The sequence below is a fragment of the Cebus imitator genome, unplaced genomic scaffold, assembly GCF_001604975.1.
Source record: "Cebus imitator isolate Cc_AM_T3 unplaced genomic scaffold, Cebus_imitator-1.0 Scaffold145, whole genome shotgun sequence".
NCBI lineage: Eukaryota > Metazoa > Chordata > Mammalia > Primates > Cebidae > Cebus > Cebus imitator.
The window spans coordinates 2,789,692-2,811,441 of record NW_016107460.1 but is presented as its reverse complement, the minus strand read 5'-3'; the positions used below and the strand labels follow the sequence as shown (position 1 = coordinate 2,811,441).

At 37.6% G+C, this 21,750-nt stretch overlaps 1 protein-coding gene across 1 annotated transcript in view; it reads left to right on the top strand.

Annotated features, from left to right (window-relative positions):
- FREM2 (FRAS1 related extracellular matrix 2) overlaps positions 1-21,750 on the top strand; it is a 186,945-nt gene that overhangs the window by 82,751 nt on the left and 82,444 nt on the right. The window contains exons 5-6 of the mRNA XM_017542495.2: positions 12,832-12,957; positions 14,009-14,260. Coding sequence (XP_017397984.1) covers positions 12,832-12,957; positions 14,009-14,260 — 378 coding nt within the window. The remainder of the gene's footprint in view (positions 1-12,831; positions 12,958-14,008; positions 14,261-21,750) is intronic.

Genomic DNA, 21,750 nt, shown 5'->3' with positions numbered 1-21,750 from the left:
TCATTTAATATTGCTCATGTCATTTTTCTTGGATTAATTCATCACTTTTTGGAGTCCTTTAAATGTCTTAACATATCTTTTAAACAAATGGTTTGAGAATGAAATCACACTTTTGAATTAATGTGGTTCCCATATTACTTTTAATTATTAAAGTTTTCTTTATATATTTACCAGCCAAAAATTTCCATTTGGCCATATGTGTCTACATTTGTTGCATAATAACCACCACCTACCCCCATTCTGTAGTGAGCACAGTGTTTTGAATCATTGCTGTTGATTTCCATCAGAGTACATTTTCTTGTCAATGCACACCTTGGCTGATGCTGGTAAAAGTGAACCTTAATGCTTTTGTGTGTAATTTGACCTTTTTCCTCCCTGTCATACTTCTACAGTCCTAGCTTGTCTCGATCTAGTCAGAAAATTTAAAAAAAAGAAAAAGAAAAAAAAAGCTTGAATGGCTTTTTTAGAACTGTAAGTTTTAGGCATAGCTATTAAGAAAGAGAAATAAATAAAATGTATCTAAATTGTAGAAAAGTCTAAAGCTGAGATCCTGTCAAAAGCCAAACATGACTTTCTTTTAAATTGCCAGCCTACTTTATTTTGTCAATCAGAAGAGTCTTAAATGGTTTGCAAAGATACAATCTACAGAGTACGTGAAATGGAGACCTGTGTGGAAATTCCTGTGTTAAAAGACTAAGCATAATTAAAGTGAGAAAGAAAACTGGAGCTCTGACATCATTTGTTTAACTAACAACTCTGCCTTTAGTTAAAGATGAAGTTCAATTATGTTTATAATTTTCATTAAAGAACAGTTAGCATTTAATTACATTTGCTTTCATCTGCATTATCCAGGGATAAATAATTAAACTTTCTTTTGATCCTGAGCTTTGGATATATGTTTGAAAAATAAATCTTTCCTCTTTTAAACAAGCCCAGGACAGTTTTAATACATATAAACTGATCCATTAGTTAAAGCTGGAAGCCATTTTTTCATATTTTATTTCCCAACTAGTAAAATTGCCATATTACCTCAAGAAATAAGATGCTTGAATTCATTTCTGCCTTTCGATTTATAAGCTCAGAGTGACATGCTGTACACATGATATATCTAAGCAGTAGGATATTAAAAACAAAACAAAATACATATACATGCCCCATGTACACAGCCCCCCACTTATATAATCCTTTCTTAACATAGGCTATACCAAATAAAACTGCCGTAATTTTATTTCATGTATTGATCATCTAAGTTGTTTCAGAATTTATAGATAAAGTTCAGCCATGTTTATTTGACGTCATGATGGTCCTTGGATAACTGACAAATCTTCCATAATGCCTGGTATGCTCCATGCCTTGTTGAAGACCGTTGGTCTTGAAACTATTTCTAGTTGTATGACCTAAAATAAAGTAGCTTTTAATAAGATTTAGTTTCCTAATGCACAAAATAAGAAAAATTAATAATTAGCATGTTATAACATTCCTGTGGAAGGTCTATAAAACATAAAGCAGAATGCAAATATTCTTATTTCTAATATCATAAATATAATGTTAGATTTCATTTTAAGAAATTGAGCAATTCTTTATTTCCAAACAAAGGATCACTTTCCCCATCATTTAAAAACTTTGTTTCCTTTTGTACTCTCTCTCCAGCTCTTTGCCTATAAATTCACCTGCCCTAGGAACCATTATGCCTACAAGCTCTCCCTCTGCATATTCATTCTAGGATGTGTTTTGAGGTTTTGTTTTCATGCATTAAAAATTTATTCAGCTCCTACTTGTGCTGGGTACAGCATTGTCTATTGGGAATGCAAAGATAATAGGATAGAATCTCTGCTGTCAAAGACCATAGGGGATGGGAAGAGAGCCTTTAACTGATCACAGGAGAATGTGATGTGATAAAACAAGGTATGAACAGTTATCGTGAAATTCAGAAGAGGGAATAACCAATTCAACTCTGCTGTATTTTAGCCTGGGAACTAGTTTTACTTATTAGCAAATTTATTTAAACACAAGTCTATGCTTTTCTCAATATTTATAGTGGTACTGACTGAAATTCACTGAGCAGTTACTACACAACAGACAGTGTGTTTAGCACATTATATACGTTCCCTCATTCAGCCCCTTTTACCGCATTACCTTGTAGACATCTGAGCCATTTTAGGCATTTTACTTGATATTTACGGGAGGCTTTCAATTTTATATTTGACAAGTTTTAGAACATTAGTTCCAAATTTATGTGACAAAAAATAACTTTTTAACACACATACAAACATACACACACAAACACATGTATAGGTATTGGCTTCTCACATTTTGTAATTATGATCTTATAATGCCATCTATCTATATATTTTTTTAATTATATAGTTGTTATATAGGTGAAGATTTTAAATGACTATTTTATTTAATACATCAGCATCTACATCACTGGAAGAGTAACACACACAGTTATGTGCTTTCTTATTTATTTAGCCTGATGCAATACTCAGTTCCCTGATGGTTATGCTGTAATACCCCACCCCACCCCGCCCCCATGCCTCCAAGTATCTGTGGCTGTCTGGTTGGGAACCATGGCTCTATGATCAATAGAGCTGGCCCTCATGTAAAGAGTGAGTTCAGTCACTCGTTGAGATTGATTCTATAGTCTCCCCTACACCCCCACCTTTTTTTTTGAGACAGTAAGTATCTCATTCTGTTGCCCAGGCTGGAGTGCACTGGAGCTATCATAGCTCACTGCATCCCCAAACTCCTGGGCTCAAGCAATGCTCCCACCTCAGCCTTCCAAACACCTAGTATTAGAGGTACATACCACCATGCCAAGATAAGTGTTTCTTTGTTTTGTTTTTTGTTTGTTTGTTGTTTTGCAGAGAAAGAAGCCTCACTATGTTGCCCAGGCTGGTCTTGAGCTCCTGGCCTCAAGTGGTCCTCCTTGGCCTCCCAAAATGTTGAGACTGCCAGCTTCAGCCACCACACACAGCCTCTTCTTTCTTTTTATATGCCCTTAGAAATTTCCAATTGGGAAGGGTTTTAAAGTTCGTGAAACATTTAACTCATTTTCTGGATGAGGAATCTGAGAAATAGAGCATTGAAAACTTATCCCGTTTAAATCTTATGTGTACAACACTGTGATTTATATATCAATTTACAAATATCTCTGAGGCTCCAGGAATTTACTTTCCCAAAGTCACCAAGCTAATAAGTGCCAGAGGCAGTATTTAAAACATATATGTGTGTGTATATATACATATCTCATGTAATAAAACTAAACAATATATTTTTTAATATATATATATATTGTTTCCCCTTCTAGAGCTCTTGTTTCCCCTAAGTTATGGTCTTCTGTCATTTTATGTTGTTAGAAAACAAGTAATATCCCAAATCATAATTAATCAGTGTGCTTATCACTGCGACATTGTTTTACTTATCTTGTATATGAAAACAACAAAGTAATTTCTTCCTTCTTATGCTCTTCTCTTTTCTCTTTCTATTATATACTAAGCCTCAAATTTATTATATAGGTGAATAAAACTAAGCATTCTAAGAAAATAGTCAAGACCAATTCAGCCCCTGCATCATGTATCTGTGTACTCAACAAATGCTTATTAAACATCTACTCTATACCAATAATGCTGCTAGGATCTAGGTAGTAGAGAAGAAGGCATACTAACCCTTGAAGTTAATTATATAATTAGGTGATCTCACTCCCCTAGATTGTTACAATTAACAATATAGAATGCTATGTGCTCTGTTAAAGCAACCAGAGCCCATAGAAGGAGCATCTATGGAGTATCCAGTCTTGAGAGAGAAGGAAATGCTTCTAGGATAGAGATTCTTAACCTCCGTGCATTAAGTTCCCTGTCAGAAATTATACAATCTTTCCTTGCTCTTTAACACATATAGATGTTAGTTAATGTTAAACATTTCCAATTCTGTTAAGGGAAAATATACAAGAGCTAAAATGTATTATTTGATATAAAGATCCCATTTTTTTTTTTTTTTACTTTGTAATTTCTACCCGGACTAAATGGAGTTTTATGTACATTTATTGGGAGAAAACAACCTCAAATATAGAGGTATTTGAGTACAGATACTTAGCACAGGTATCTAAAGCCTGTAATAGTTTATGTAATTATTTAGTTTGTACACTTGAAATGTCTGCCAACTTCTGATAGAAACTGAGTCATTCTGATATTTACATGATACCAACATATGGCCAGGAATGATTAGATTAAATATTTGATCTCTGTAATCATTTCTGGTGGGCCCATGGCAGGTTGATACTACATAATATTTAATAGAAAATAAACACATTATTTTAAAAGAATGTAGGCCTTAACATTAAAGGTTAAAAACCTAATATTAATGGATACAAAGAAAGGACAAAAATGTATATTCTGAGTGAACCAAACCCATTTCATATGATAGATTTCAGATGACATAGGCTGACTACAATATGAAACCCAAACATTAATTCTTATTTTTGAAATTGTCAACATTGTCAATATTGGCATAAGTAGGTCACTGGCTAGTTGATATTTTGAGGTGAATGTGCCAAAATTTGAGGCCCAGAATTAATGAGACCGTAGTATACTGCAGATGATGACAGAAAAATGATAAAGCAGGCATGTGAGAGCTTCAACTTTAGTGACAGTCAAATCTTTTTTAAAAAGAAACTATCAGTGTGAAGCATAAGTCATCATCTTAAGGCAAACAAAAAATTTCAAACACTTGTTACAAGTATAGCACATAGTTTCTGACACTGGGTAGTGGATGTGAAGAAAAATAGTGCAAAATAAAACTTGAGTCATGAAAAATATTCTGAAAGTTTCTACATTTACAAAATAAAAACATTTAATGATTCAAACAAAGATTATCAAAAGATTCACTTTATTTATTTGTTTATTTAGAGACAGAGTCTCACTTTGTCATCCTAGCTGGAGTGCAGTGGCACAATCTTGGCTCACTGCAGCCTCTGCCTCCCAAGTTCAAGCGATTCTCCTAGCTCAGCCTCCCAAATAGCTGAGATTACAGGCGTGCACCACCATGCCTGGCTAATTTTTGTATTTTTATTGGGTACAGGGTTTCACCATGTTGGCCAGGCTGATCTCAAACTCCTGACCTCAAGTGATCCGCCCATCTCAGACTCCCAGATTGCTGGGATTATAGGCATGAGCCACCATGCCCTGCCCCAAAGATTCACTTTAATCAACAAGTTTGTATAGTACCAAAGGATAACTTTTGGACCTCATGAAATCTTGATGTGAACTTGTAGCACTTATTATCATCTGGTTTGAGTATGTTTACATTACTTTGATTTATTTCTTTTTCAAGCTCCTGTAAAAATTAGTCTATATTACTATGTCTGTCTTAGAGTAAAACAAACAAACCATAGAAATGTAAGAAAGCTGTCCAAGTTCAAATATATCAATGACAGACTCTGCTGTATTCAATACCACTTGTTGGCCAGTCTGAGGGCACCATAGTGGCCTGAAAATGTACTGGAATCTGGAATATCTTCTGAGTTGTTTTTGAACCTGCCAGATTTCTTAAAGGCAAGGAACAATCAGTACCTTCATCCATATACTACATTTTCTTTTCCTTCCTTGTTCTTTTATAGCAGATTTTTAGAAGATATTTTGTTCTATCATTATTTGGCAGAGTCTATTTTTATCCTTTGTCGGATATAATTGAGAGAAGGGGCAAAATGTATGTTCTCTTTTGAATGAAGATACAACTACTTTGTGTCTGAGAGCAAAAGTCAATTTTGCCTATGTTGTAGCACAGGCAAAAGCTAAAAATAAAAACTGCAGTAACAGATTGCAGTATGCATTGCAATATAGTCACACAGACTAATAAAGAATGCATTCACTTTATTATTTCTTTCAAAATAAAGGGGTAATTAAATCAACCTGGAAGCATAAAAGTAACACATGTTCATTGTCAAAAACAAATACAAGATGTTAATAATCATGGAAAATGAGAGGGGGTGAAGGAATATATGGTAACTGTGTGTACTTTCCATTCATTTGTCTCTAAATCTAAAACTGCTAAAAAGAAAAAAAACAAAACAGAGGTCTACTCTCCTAATTTTCCTTTTTTTTTTTTTTTGAGATGGAGTCTTGCTCTGTTGCCAGGTGGAATGCAATGGTGTGGTATCTCGGCTCACTGCAGCCTCCTCCTCCCATGTTCAAGCGATTCTCCTGCCTCAGCCTTCCAAGTAGCTGGGACTACAGGCACCCACCACCATGCTGATTTTTGTATTTTTAGTAGAGGTGAGGTTTCACCAGATTGGCCAGAATGGTCTCGATCTCCTGACCAAATGATCAGCCCACCTCAGCCTCCCAAAGTGCTGGGATTACAGGCATGCATTTGCAACCTTACCACTTGGGAATAACCATTGTTAACATTTGAAAGGATGATACTGTGGTCATTTTTTTTCCCATGAGAGTTGACTGTTCTACACTTTAGCCCTTAGTTTGTCTCTCAGTGAACACCCTCACAAAGAGCTGCAGTTCCAGTCCAGTGCGTTAATGGGATTTGACCTGTGTACTTTTATATTATGATATACATGTATTATATTCCATATACATATTAATATATTATATACATTATATATTTTTATACTTGTGAAGATTCATTAATATGCATATTATACATACATTATAAAATTATACATAATACTTTTATAATTGTGTATGTATACAATCATAAATATACAACTTCTCTGAAAATACTGGATCTTAAAAGGAATTCTCAAAATATTTGTTTCTAACTTTTTTTTTTCTGCTTCTACTACAATGGCCCTCTCTCTGCCTTAGCAGAACTTTGTATGGCTCTTTCATTACCTCAATTCAGCCTTTCGTTTTTCTCTGCTGTAAGTGATGCTCCCTCTCCCAGCTACCCTGAGCAGTCTTCTCTTAGGCAGTAGAGTGCAATGGTTATGAGCCTGGACGGGCTCTGACACGGAGGTTCTGAGTTAAAATCCCCACATCACCACCTGCCAACCTAACTTTCAGCTTCTCACTCAACATCCGTGTACCTCAGAGGTAAAGTGAGTCATAAGAATTCTTACCTCAAGGGCTGATGAAAGGGTAAAACTAGCCAATCAGGTGAAGTGTTTAGAATAGGGCTTAGCAAATAATAAGTACTCCATGCCTATTAGCTAATAATTTTTAAGGATAATATACAAATGCCACTTTAAGGAATTTTGCACTTAAAGAGCTATGCTTACTTGAAGCAGTCTGCATAGACACTTCTATTGTATTTATAATGTGAAGTTGAAAAGGAATGTTAACTGAAAAGTCTATCCGGGGAGGCTTTCTTTGTCTCTCTGATACCCTTTTCCGGTTTCTCCCACAGCCTACGTATTTCTGTTAAAGTTAGGTCAACAGAAGACCTAAACTTGATACTGGGCCTATTTACTCTCTGTCAGATCAAGTGTAGGAGCGAATTCCACAGCGAAGGGCACAGCCCGGACACTCGGCTTTCCTTGTTATTCCTAATTCAAACTTACCGGCACTGGCAAGAGGTGCTGGCTTGCTTAACCAGACCTTCAGGGGTCATCAGGTGTAGGAAGAACCAAACACCAAAACTCAGGTACTCGAGCTTTAAATCTTAAAAAAGCTGATTAAATTAAAATCCCATATGTGGACCACTTCTGAATAACTTATTTGAAAAGAAAAACCTGGCCAGTGTGGATTAGCAGTATACAGTGTATATTATGAATAATCAACCCTATCTTAGTCAGCTCAGGCTGCTGTAACAAAGTGTCACAGACTGGAGCGGCTTAAACAACAGACATTTCTTTCTCACAGTTCTGGAAGCTGGAGAATCCAAGGCCAAGGTGCCAGTAGATTTGGTTCTTGGCGAGGGGCCTCTTTCTGGCTTGGAAATGGCTGCCTTCTCTTTGTGTCTTTCATTTCCTTGATGCATGCTCATGGAGAGAAAAATATCTCATCTTCCTCTTCTTGTAAGGACACTAATCCCATCCAGAGGGCCCCACCCTCGTGACCTCACTAAAGTACCTCCCAAAGGTAGTGGTATCTCCTAATACCACTACCTTGGGGATTAGGGCTACAACATATAATGCAGGACGAACATAAACATTCAGCCCATAACAAACCCTAAAGGATGAGAATAGATGGAAACATAGAGGAAAACAACATACACTGGGTCTTTCAGAGGGTAAAGGGTGGGAGGAGGAAGACGATCAGGAAAAATAACTAGTAGGCACTACGCTTGGCTTAACACCTGGGTGATTAAATAATCTGTGCAGCAAACCACCATGGCACACAATTATTTCTGTAACAAACCTGCACTTATACCCCTGAACTTAAAAATAAGTTAACAAAAACCCTAATAAATCAAACTTTCTGTAATATTTCATACTAATGCCATGGAGTCCGTGACCTGAAGACTGCCAAAATCTAGGTGATACTAGAGCACATTTTCATAGTTAATGAAAAGAAACTCACTGAAACGAATTGAATATTTGACTTGAATTTTCAGTGATACTTGCGTATTATTTGTACTCAGGTCATGATAATTCCTATGTTGAAATTTTGTAGTTGGTAAAATCCTTACTTCATAATAATAGGTGTAATTCTTGCTCTTACTAAAACTCATCTTAAAAATAAACCAACATTCTCAGCAAACTAACACAGGAACAGGAAAACTAAACACCACATGTTTTCACTCATAAGTGGAAGTTGGACAGTGAGAATACCTGGACACAGGGAGGGGAACAACCCACACCAGGGTCTGTAGATGGGGGGCAAGGGGAGGGAGAGAATTAGGACAAATGCACGTGGAGCGCTTTGGGAGGCCAAGGTAGGTGGATCACCTGAGATCAGGAGTTTGCGACCAGCCTGGCCAACATGGTAAAACCCTGTCTGTACTAAAAATACAAAAATCAGCCAGGTATAGTGGCACACACCTATAATCTCAGCTACTCAAGAGGCTGAGGCAGAAGAATCATTTAAACCTGAAAGGTGGAGGTAGCAGTGAGCCGAGATCATGCCATTGCACTCTAGCCTGGGAGACAGAGCGAGACTCCGTTTCAAAAAAAAAAACCACAACCACCATGGCACATGTATACCTATGCAACAAACCTACACGTTCTGCACTTGTATCCCAGAACTTAAAGTAAATTAAAATATATATACACACACATATATATATACACACACACATATATATATTTTTTGTTTGTTTGTTTGTTTTTTAAACCAAGTGCTCACCTGGGAAGGTCATATACTGAAATTGAAGTTAGCACAGCCCCTTTGCAAGGATGACAAGCAAATCTGTGAAGCATTTCATATTTTTGCTGTCTGAGTGATGGTAAGGACCTCCCTACCCACCAAGATTGCTGATACATGAGTAAGAAAATAGAAAGTAAAACCCAGCAAAGACGTTTTTCTCCATGTCACTTATTTCCATTTAAAACAAAACTTCTTGAAGTAAATGCCTATGACTGTTGTCACCTGTTCCCCTCCTCACACTGTCTCTTAAACCTATTTGTTCAGGCTTCGTTCCCCCTTTTCGTCACTGACAGTTCTGGTGAAAATAACCAACCTCTGGTGACTTCCATTTGCTAACTCTGAGGATCACCTCTCAGTTCTTCACTCATGTGACATGTTAGTAGCTTTTGAAACAACTGGTCACCCCTGTTTTCTTGATATGCTTTTTGTAACTGGCCTCCGGGGCCCACACTCCTCTGGGTGTCCTCAACACTAGGACTTCTTCTCAGCCTCATTGCTCGGTTTTCTGTATCTCCCTGACTTTTAAGTGCCCCATGGTGAGTCCCAAATCCATTCTCTAATTTATCTATCTATATGATTTTATTCTGACTCATGGCTCTACATACCATCTACATGTTCAGTTTAGATTTCCATTCAGACCTCTCCACTGATATCAATGATTCTATACCCAGATGACTAATTTGACATGTCAGCTTGGATATTTAAAAGGAACCTCAATTTTAATATGTACAAATGGAACTATGGATTTCCACTCCTAAATCTGGTTCTCCTGCAGTCTTCCTCTTCTCTATAAACAGCAATTTCATCTTTCTGGTTGGTCAAGTCAACAAAACCTGGAGTTATCCTTGATTCTTCTGTTTCTTGCACATACCACATCTGGTCCATCAGAAACTTGAATGGCTCTGCCTTTATATTCCTGCCTGCAGCCCTGTCATTCCACCTCCACTGCTACTGCCTGGTCAAAGCTTCTCTGATCGCTTGCCTGTATAGTTGTGAAATCTCCTGATCAGGCTCTTTACTTCAACTCTTGGACCTAGTGTCTCTTTATCTTACAGCAGCCACAACTTATGTTCTTAAAGAATGTCAGATTATGGCACCCTTCCTCCCATGTCCAAAGACTTCCTATGGTTTCATATTGAAAGACTGAATATGTAAACAGCCAGTAGCCAGACCAAACATTAAAACACAGCTCTGTGGCACAGACTACAGCAACCAGAAAGCCAAAGACAACTTCTTTGGCAATCAGCCCCCAGTGGTCAGGATCTGATGATGGCTTTCCTAATTTTTGTCTCCACTTGAAATTTTGGAACACCCAGACAGAGCCAGATGTGCACCTCTAACCATTGGATACTTCACTTCTAGTTAATCCACTAGAGCTTCCTCATGTCAGCAGCCTCCATTCAGGGCACTCCTGAAGCCTTTCCTTTTTTCCACTATTAGGCATTCCCACATCTCTGCCTGTCTTTGAGTCTTTATCAAAACACAGGTGACAGTGGCTGACTCCATTGCTATAGCAAGCTCTGAATAAACAGCATATGCGTGTTCTCATCCCAGCTGATCTTTGTTTATTTCCATATCTTAACAATGAGTAAAAACCAAAGTCCTTCAGATAGTCCTGATGGGCTCACGTGATCTTCCCACCACCCACCCCTTCACCACCTCTCTAGCCTCATGTCTTATGCTCGCCTCCTTGCCCAGCACAGTGGCCTCCTGGCTGATCATTGTAAAGACTTGGTACAATCTGGCCCGAGGCCTTTTTCACTTGTCCATCCATTTACCTGGAATTCTCTTAAGTTATTCATATAGGACATTTTATTACTACCTTCCAATCTCAGCTCAAATGTGGTTCTAATTCTACAGAGACATTGGTTGCAATGTTCCTGTGTGTCATCGACCCCTCCACTCAGACTATGTCCAGCCACAGCCCTCACTGTCACCTCAGCACATTTTATTTTCTTCATGTAACTTGTTGCCCCCTAATATGCTACCTATTTTCTTGTATACATATTTTCTTGTCCTCCCCACCTCTCAACTATAATTAAAAACCCCATGAGGAAAAGGATTTTGTTACTTCTGTGTCCCCTGCGCAGTGTTTGGCAAGTTGATGTCACCCAACCAATATTTGATAAATAGTTACAAAATTTTATATTCACAGATTTCTGAAAATGAGGACATTTAAAAAATTAGTATGCCAGTCACAACCCCAGGAGAAAACAAATGGCACACTTAAAATGAGTAATTTAGAAAGGATTGAATCACATGACTATTTTAGAAAGAAGAGGGCAAAGACCAGTTAACACCTAGGCATGGTAAAGTGCTTTAAGGCTAATGAGAGCAGCCTCATCACCACCCCTAGGCACAGGACAGGAGAGGCTAGCTGAGCCAGGGCACAGAGGTTAGAGAGCCAGGCACTCTAACCTTTTATGGAGGGTGTGCAGCCAGCTCTGGAAACCCTGAGGGAAACCAAGGGAATAAACGCCTGGCCCACTCTGCTCTTGGCCTCCAAGCTCCTTCCTGTTTTCCCCATTGGCTGACCCAACCAGGAGCCAAAATGTAAGGGAAACGTTAGATGTGGTTCCCGTTTGCCAGCCCCTGGGGCACAGCACAGGGTGGGGCAGGGTAGAGCATGGACCTCCAAGGCTATATCCACTGTTCAACAGTCTTCTATAATTATTGAAAATCATATGTTTAATTGTTTTAAAAATAATCATGAAGTGTTTTCTGTGTGGGTGTGAGTCTCACTGAAACAGACTCCCAGTCCAATACCAGAGTATCTGTTTAGGGTTTACATAGTCAAACCATTTTTTTATCATTTTACACAATAACTGTATTTTTTAAACAAATTATCCCATTTTTATCATTTAGCATGCTTTTTTACTATGTTAAAAAGAATCATTGGTAATGTTGTATATGTTATTCTGCCGGGGTGAAAGGGAACCACGGAAATACTTTTTATAGCTGATAAATAGATTTATCAATTCTAAGGAACAGCTGTTTTTTTAAAATGTTGAATGAGCAATGTATTATTGTAATTTTCATCATGAATTGTCCAAAAGGAGCACACTTTGGATGAAAAAAACAACAGAACAGACATTTCAAGATCCGAGTTACAATTCTGACATGGCCAGCCATTGACAAATGAGTTCAACTGCACAAGCTTGAGTTTCCTCATCTGTAAAGTGGGAGGTGGGACACGGTGGCTTTTGAGGTCATTTCCACCTCTCAAATTGTATTCCATTGGAAGGTGTTAATGTGTGCCAAGAGAACAAAGTTAGATTTATAAAAAACTGTGTCAGCAAGACTTACTAATTTAGAAGAAAGCAATTACTAGAGATAAAAGCCATGTTGGGTTTTGTTTTTAGATTTAAGAATTCACTGGCCCAGTGCCTACACACTTTATATCCAATTCTTTTCCCCTCTTCTTCTTCCTTTTCCTCCCACTATGTTGTTCTAAAGAATATTCAAGAAGAAAAATATCAATCATTAGAGAAATTTTAATTGTGTATGATTGTTTCAGTGGTAAGAAGCTCAAACAAAAATAATAGTGCCTGCAATTGTGTTTTCTCTTTAGAATCAACTGTATTTATTCCCCAGTCCAAATACTCCATTGAAGAAGATGTTGGTGAGCTGTTCATTCCCATCAGGAGGAGCGGAGATGGGAGCCAGGAGTTAATGGTGCTCTGTTATACCCAACAAGGTAGCTCAATTTGCCAAAAACCTAAGATAAGTCCCGAAAAATATAAATGAGACTTTTTAACATGTTGGAGCTATAACATTTTGCCACAAAGGGTATACTTTATTAATTTTCCATAAATACAAAAAAGGATTCATTTAGAAGTCTTTCTTCAGAGTTTCACCTTTGAGGAGTCCTCTTTCTGATTTCACTTGGTCGCTTACTGCAATACTCAAGGCTTTTTGGATTGCAAAGAACTACAGCCCACCCAAACCTGCTCAAGTAGAAATGTGTTACTGTTTTTTTTTTAAAAAAAAAGAGGCAAAGTGATGCATGTCCAAGGAAAAGGAACTAATTTAAAACCAATTTGAGACTCATTTCAAAGTAATATTAAAATGTTTGCTTTGCTCACGAGCAAGCATCCTATAGAAGGTGATTTTATGTAATGTAAAATTAAAATTAATATATAATATTCACTAGTATGCTAGATACCTTTCTAGGAAATAAGTAGATTTTCTAAAAATGCAAAAGCAAAAATCATATATGCTGATATCAGAGTAGACATTTGCTAAAACTTTCATTCATGGATATATGATTTGAGAGGCAGTATAGAACAGTTATTAAAAGCCAACTTCAGGACCAGCCTTGAACTCTAGGTCCCAGAGCAAGTGGTTCAACTTCTCAAAACCTCGGTTTCCAAATGTGTAAAGCCCAGTAGAGTGGTTGAGAGGATTAAGGAGGCAAGTATGTGAAACACGTGGCACTTTGCCCCTACATAGTAAGCTTTTGAATAGTAGGGGCTATTAATTTGTAACATTGTGTTGAGCTAAAGTTCATTGATAGAAAAGACAGGAGAGAACACTGGAAATGTAATATTCCTTACAGGTGTATAGGTTTGAGGTCATTCTCAAGTTGGCTCATGATACTAGAGGAGTATAGAGTTGCTATTGCAATTCTAGGGGTGTTCATGTCTACTAACTGCCCATGAAAATGCTGTGTATGAAAATAATTGTGTCTGGAGATATCTTTGTCTTATGTTCTACATAAAAATCTTTTGAATCCTCTCTGCCTCCAGGAACAGCAACTGGAACTGTGCCAACTTCTGTGTTATCTTACTCTGATTACATATCCAGGCCTGAGGACCACACCAGTGTTGTCCGCTTTGACAAAGATGAACGGGAGAAACTGTGTCGGATAGTCATAATTGACGACTCCTTGTATGAGGAGGAGGAAACCTTCCATGTCCTTCTGAGCATGCCCATGGGAGGGAGAATCGGATCAGAGTTCCCAGGGGCTCAGGTTACAATCCTTCCTGACAAAGACGATGGTGAGTACTAATTTACCTGAAAATTCTTCTTACTTGGAAGATCAACATCAGGAACAACTTTCTAGATAGAAAAAATTAGAGTCTAAAACAGTGTGATAATATACACATTTATTTTATGTTTGGCTTTTTCATACGATTAGGTTTCAAAGTTGGCTGCATCTGTCAGTTTGTCTCCTTTGATTTAATGCTTTTAAAGGGCAAAAGTCACAACTACGTGTGTTTTTCCCCTGTGCAGTTTCTTTCACCGTGCCATTTACCATTAGGTGATTAAACTTTTAACATTTCATGGTGAAGAATTGAAATCTAATTTATTTCCTTCTTAGTTTTTTGTTTTGTTTTGCTTTTAAAAGCTTATGTTTTGTAACCTTAATCTCAGTGTTTGAAGCTTTTTCAAATAAACCTGTCAGACAAGGCTGTTAAATGAATAACTAGTAAATATACAGAAAACTAAGTCCAACAGGCCACTCTGCCGCAAAACAGGAGGGAGGGAATATCCTAGATCATTCTTCCCCAGAGAAACTAAATTGCCATGAAGTAGAAATAGAGAAGGGAGCAAAATGATCTTAATCTTCCCAGTTCAAGAAACAGTTTGTACTTTTTTGTGTGCATAGAGAGAGCAAAAGGAAAGATTGTGAATATTCTTGTAAGTAAAGCAGAAAGCAGTAAACTGGGAGATGGGACTCCCTAACACTGGGCTAGTTTTCTTTCCTCCTTGAAATTTTCCTCCTGGTAGATGAAAGAGGAAGAAACTGGAGGATGAGTCTTTCAGATTGGAAAGAAGCTGGAGGCCAGTCAAAAGACCAAACTCAGGAAGTTGAAAATAATCTACCAGGAAAGGTCTTTGATAGTTACATGACGAAGCGTGTGAGAGGTGAAGGTGGTAATGTGTCCTGTGAGCTTATACTCTGTGCCAGGCATGGTGCTGGCTCCCCTGTACATTCTTTAAAAAAAAAATCTTTGAGGTTTATTGGATCTTTGTATTTCTTTGAATTGTCTATAATACAAATTGATTTTCTTACTGATTTATAGCAGCTGTGAGAATAATAAATATTATACCTTTTACTGTACATTGTTAAAATTTCTTCTAGTTTCTGCCATTTGTTTTTGATTCATTTTATTTTGTTTCTTAAATCGACAAATAATTATGCATATTCATGGGATACATAATGACGTTTAGACACATATAAAATATACTGATCAGATCAGCATAATTAGCATGTCCATTATGTCAAACACGTATCATTTCTTTGTGTTGGGAACTTTCAATATCCTTCTAGCTAGTTGAAAATACATAACATATTATCATTAACTAGAGTCCTCCTACAGTGGTATAGAACACCAGAACTGACTCTTCTTATCTAGCTGTAATTTTGTGTCCTTTAACTAATCACTCCCCACACCCTCCCTTTCTCCTCCCTTCCCAACTTCTGCTACCTTTGCATATGATTGTGCTTTATCATCCTAACAATTCTGTAAAATATATAACAACATCTGTTTTTTACTGAAAATGTTTGAAAACACTAAAAATTAGGACTTATTTTTTCAGAGATATTAAAGAAAGCCTTGATTCTACCTTAAATTTATATAATACCCTATACGTATGAGCTGCTCTAATATTTTTAACTGTTGCCTGAATTTATTAGTGTAATAAAAAGTTTTATTCCGTATTTAAATAAAGTATAAAAATTTTATCTTAACTTTAATCTACCTTAGAGAAAGAGCTAATATTTTGAATATCAGTCTAAAAAAATCCAATAGTCCATGCTAAATGCCTATCTACTCTTTAGATAACCTATCAGTTGTTACAGGTAGAAAAAGGTAGATTTAATCTAAAAATAAAAAATGTAATTCATGTTTACTTTAGTTCAGTTTGTTTTGTTGGCAAAAAATCTTTCCTGTATGATTGCTATTGTATGCACATGCAGAAAAAAACATAAAGGTACAGAAAAAAACATTTATTAGGTGCCAGGCATTTTCATAAATGTATCTCTAAATCTGCAAAATGAAGGATGATGCCATTATACCTATTTTACAGATGACAAAACTGAGACTTAGAGAGACTAGTTGATTAATTTGAACTTACAAAGCTAGTATAGAGCAAAGCCAGTATCATGGCACCTAAATCATGACCTTTCCATGCTATCACTCCACCTTTAAAACATGTCTCCAGTGGTGAGGAGGTGGAGGAACCATTGGTACAGTTCTATCATGTAATATTCATAGAACATTTTACTATTGTCGGTGTCTTATCAGAGTTTCACAATCCACTGGTGTAGACAAGGCAAGTGGCATTATAAGTAGGGTAGTGAAAGGCCAGAACATTATTAACCCCAGAACACAGGGCTGGTAAATTTGGGTGCTGTGGACTTTGATTTCGAGGCTACAGAGTACCATGCAAACATTAGACCAGAAGTTTGTCAGGAATGCTCCTTCTTCATTCACCCAACCACTATGTAATAAATCAGAAGTCCTGTGTATACTGCTCTGTTTTCTCCCATCTGTCATTTACCTTCCACTTCTAACATTTTCATCTCGGATGTAGATTATAAACAAACTTCTCACAGGTCCCACAGCCTCATATCTCTTTCTACCCACACCTTGGTTTCCATTGCCACCAATTTAATCTTTCCTAACCTCTTACCACACCTTTCCTCAGCACAAAACCCAAAAGTGTTGACAGTAAACTTTACCATCAAAAGGAAGATAGGCACCTTCCACTTTCCCCAATCAAAAGCCAGTAATGCACTAAAAAGAAAAAAATAAGTAAGTGTGGTTTAATCTCTTCTGGTGGTGTAATGATTGAGAAACTTATAAAGTTATTTCCTAATTAAGAGAAATATTTATTATGTTATTCAGCAAACATTACAATTCTTAAAAATGCAATAATCAATCCAGTCACAGGATAAGGAAAAGGAGGAAGAAAAGGGGAGGAACAAAGGAGGTGGTACAGGGAGGATGGGCCTCATGAGAGCAAATCAAAGACAGACTGAGGAGTAAGAACAGGACAGACCAAGAAATTAAGGAAGAAAATGAAAGCACATCATATCTAAGGAGGAAGAAAAGGATAGTACTGAAAAGAGATGAGACCAAGTCCATTAGGATCTCTACTGTGGATAAACCTCTACTCTGTCATATCCTGGCACTCATTTAGGGGGTTATTTTCTTTCTTTACCGTTACTTGAAATAGCACTAGCAAAATAAACCCAGTTTACAGCTCTTTGACTACCATGTTTTCAAGTCTTCAGAAGCTCACAGTGAGATCATTATAACTTACCAGAGGGAATTATTCCTTGGACTACTTAACACAGCAGATGGTACAAGCTTAACTTGAGGCTTAATCTTCTCCACCCTGAGATTAAAGTTGCAGTTATCCAGTTTAACATTCCATTCAATAAGAAATTTAATAAGAAATAAGTTTGGGGTGGCTTATCTATTAATATTATACTTTATCCAGGGCTGCTTCCCCACAGAATCCTTTTGGCTGAATGTTTCAGAGACTATCTTTCTAACTAAATGATGATTTATAGCACTTTAGTAAAAAAATACTCTCAGAAGATCTTCTATTACTTAAGAAATGGCTACGATATCAAATGTCAACTCTTTATAGAATTGACTATATTGAATTACAGTCCCTAGGACCTGCACTTACAGCTCAATCATTTCTTTTCATTCACTCATCACAGTTTGTCTTTTCTTTGACAATTCTCAACATCGTTTTACATGTTTCTTTGGTGATACTGTGCCCTTTAGTATGATGTTTGATGGAAGCAGTGGAGCAGGCATTTTTGTCTTTTTCTCATTGAAAATGAAAATCTTATAATGGTTCGCCATTTAGAGTGATGTATACTATAAGATTCTAGTAACATTTTATCAGGTTAAGAAAACATTTAGTTTGAGAGATTTTATCAGGAATAAGTATTAAACATTATAAAAATTTCTGCATGTATTGAATGTATTAAATAATCCTTTCCTTCAGTCCATTAGTGTAATGAATTGCATTTTTAGATTTACTAGTGTTAAGCTATCCATATATGCTTGAAGAAACTTACTTGTTCATGACATAGTTTTATAAATTGCTGGATTAAATTTAAGAATATTTCATTTAGTATTTTTGCATGTATATGGAGCTTTAAATCTGTTTTTAGAATCAAGTTTATAATGGCCTCATTAATTGAGTTGAGGTGCTATCTTCCTTGTTTCTTTATCTGTAAACTTCAAATAAGACTGAGATAATTTAATTTTGCAGCTTTTGTAAAATTATAAATCTACCTGTATATATGTAGCTAGATTTTGGTCTGTTGTTTGGCTTTCTTATATGGTTATTTCTTCTTAAGTTTTGTTAAAGTATTTTTTTTTCTAAGAAAGTTGTCTATATTATCTACATTTTCAAAATAATAGTGTTAATTTATTATCATAAAATTATTAAAAGTCTCTGTTGCATGTCTATTTATGTCTCCATTTTATTACTAATAATGTTCTTTTATCCTCTCTCTCTGTCTCTCTCTCTCTTTTCCTTTTCTCTTTCAATTTATCTTTCCAGAAGTTTTTGTATCTTATTCAAGTTTTTTTTTTTTCAAACAAAAATACTATGTTTGGCTCTGACTTTTCTTTTGGAAATTTCTATTTTTTTTATTTTCTATTTTATTAATTTCTGTTCTTCCCTCAGACTTGTCTTCCAGCTGGGTAATTCTCTCTATATCTATGTCTAATTCACTACTTAACCCATCCACTAAGGTTTATTTCGATAACTATATTTGCATTTTGAGAAGATCTGTGTGGAGTTCCTTTATATTTGTCTTTGACTTTCATACTTTATCCTCTTCTTCATATAGTTTCTTTTTCATGTATTTAATAATTTAGATATTTATTTTATAACCTTTGTGGTACAATTTTATTGTTGAAGATTTAAAGTCCAAATCTTATGTTTATTGCTTCAACTGCTTCTTGCACATGGTATATTATTTTCTTGTGCACAGTAATTTAGTCTTATGAACAGATTTTCAATGTGACTTCATGTGTGGAAAGCCTATACAATCCTAGTTCAGGGATTAAACCCTGAGAGCAGTTTTGCTCCTATATTTGCCAGGGTTAATATGTATTTTTTTTAATTTGAGGAGTTATAATGCCAAATAGTGTGCATTAGGACCCCAAACCTGTATATTAGAGAGTCCTATTGAGATTTTTTTTTCCCAATCCAGAACCTAGGCAGAAACAATAAGCTCCAGAAGAGGATGGATTTTTATTCTAACTCACATAACTCCTCTGGCACCCAAACTTTATTCTTGGGGTTTCAGTTTCAAATTTCCACTTTATATCACCTGTCTCTGTGTAGGCAATCAAATGTAACCCACTGAGGACAGCCACAGTCTTATTTAGCTTTTTCATGTTTTCTGGGTCCTTATGTTGATAACTGTGCATCTGGTATAACCGTTGCTTCTAATTTTTTGAATTTGCTTTTGTAGGGGATGACTTTTTCTTGAAGATGTATATATGTTTTTGGTCGGGGAGGGTGCATTACCTTTGATTTTAGGTGCATGCAGTAGTGTAATATTCATATGATTTTATTGACTGTAAATAGCATAGGTGGTATCTGTGATTTCTCTTTAGCTAGGGTGTCATTATTAGTGGAGGCTATGCTGAAGTTGTTCTGGGAACTGGGATGCCAGGCGGGCCAGTCTTTGGGCCCCAGGGGTGGCAGGTGGTAAGCTGAGCATGCCTGTCTCTGGGCCCCAAGGTAGTATATGCTGGCACCAGTATTAGTGGGTCATGGTGGGCCAGTTCAGTGGCTTTCATGTGGCTTGTTCAGATGCTATCAGTGGCAGTGGTGGACCAGGCATGTGGGAGGGTTCTTGGTTTTCTGGACAGTGGATATAATGTGGGAGATGGCAGTAGCAGTGCTGAAGCAACCCACTGGAACCAAAGATGTTTGTTGTAGTGGCTGCAACAGATTGGGCAGGCACACATGGGTAGATGTCAGCTGTGTGATGAGATCGGCAGGTTGACTTGCCTCAACCTCAGATCCCAAGAGTGTTCAGGTTCCAACAGTGGCACACTGGGCGGGGTGATTTCCAGACCCCTGGATGGTATATTCAAATACTGAGAGGACTGGACCAGGCTGGTAGATTTGTCTTCAGGACCCTTGGTAGTGTGTTCAGGTGCTGGCTTTGATAAGCAGAAGTGGGGTTGTCCCCAGACCACCAGTGGAATATTCAGGTGTGGGCAGCAGCAGATTACTGTGGGCCTGCCACCAGGGCAAGTGGAGCCACTCTCAGTGGGAACAGGGTAAGGAAGTAGCTATGGGATACATGGTTTCCTTGCTCCTCAGTCCCACAGCAGCCTGCAACAGTGACAGTGATCTGCTCCGTCTCTCTTCTCCTTTTTGGGCCAGCACAGCAATGGCAACATCAGCCCCAGCTCCAGGGCATAACGCAGACCTTTGAAGGCTGGGCTTTCAGGATATCCCCACCTGTGGGCCTGCCACCAGGAAGGCAGGGCTACACTCAGTGGGAACAGTGTAGATAGGTAGTTGTGGGGAGTGCAGTTTGATTGCACCTCAGTCCCACCACAGCCCACAGCAATGGCAGTAAAATTTCTTTCTGGAGGTAGGTGAAGATGCTCAGTCCCTGCCCCTCCTCAGCATGGTAGCAGCAGTGGCAGCATCAGCTCCAGGGCAAGATACAGTCTTTTGGGGGCTTGGCTCTCAGAATGGCACCAAGCTGTAGCTACTGAAGGCTCAGAAGCCTGTGGTACTCAGCTTGAGTTTCCTCTCTAGAGCAATGCCTCTGTGCAACCTGTAGGTTGCTCCCTATGGCAGTCGCAAGGCCTGCGTAGGTGGAGGGGCTCTCCTGTAGCTGGGATTGTGAAAGCCTGCAGAGGGAATATGGAGCCCTGGCAATCTGTCACTTACCCTTTCCCCACTTGTGGGAGGTTCTCCCAGCTCCCAGCCAATCCGAGCTGAGCAGGCTGCCCTGCTTCCCTCTCCTTCTTTGCTTCTGGTGCTTCCCATTGCTTCTCTGTTGAATCTCAATATGGTCTCTTAGATTGTCTATTCAAAGTGTGAATATTTGCTATATTGGTTCTTTCCATGGATGAGGCAGGGACTAGCTGCATCTAGTCAACCCTTTTGAACTCTGGACCTCCTTATGACTTTGTAACTCAGGGCAAATTTGAAATTTTACATGTGAATTGGTTCTCTAAAGCTATATTGTCTCTCAATAAAATTATGAAATTATGTTTTTGTGCTTGCAGAGTGGTAGACCAAGCCCTGGATTACTAGTGACTTCTCTTCGTTGCAATGTCTGAAACGTCCAGCTGGGGCCAAAGCTTTTCTCTGTGCTGACTAACTCTTAACTGTGTGCGAGTAGGGCAGGGGTGCTGGAATCTGTACAGGAACACGGCTTGATAAAACCTAGGTTGCGTCTTTAAGACACAGCTAAAATTTTTATACTGCAGCATGTTTACACATGAACAACACAATTGTTAAGAATAAT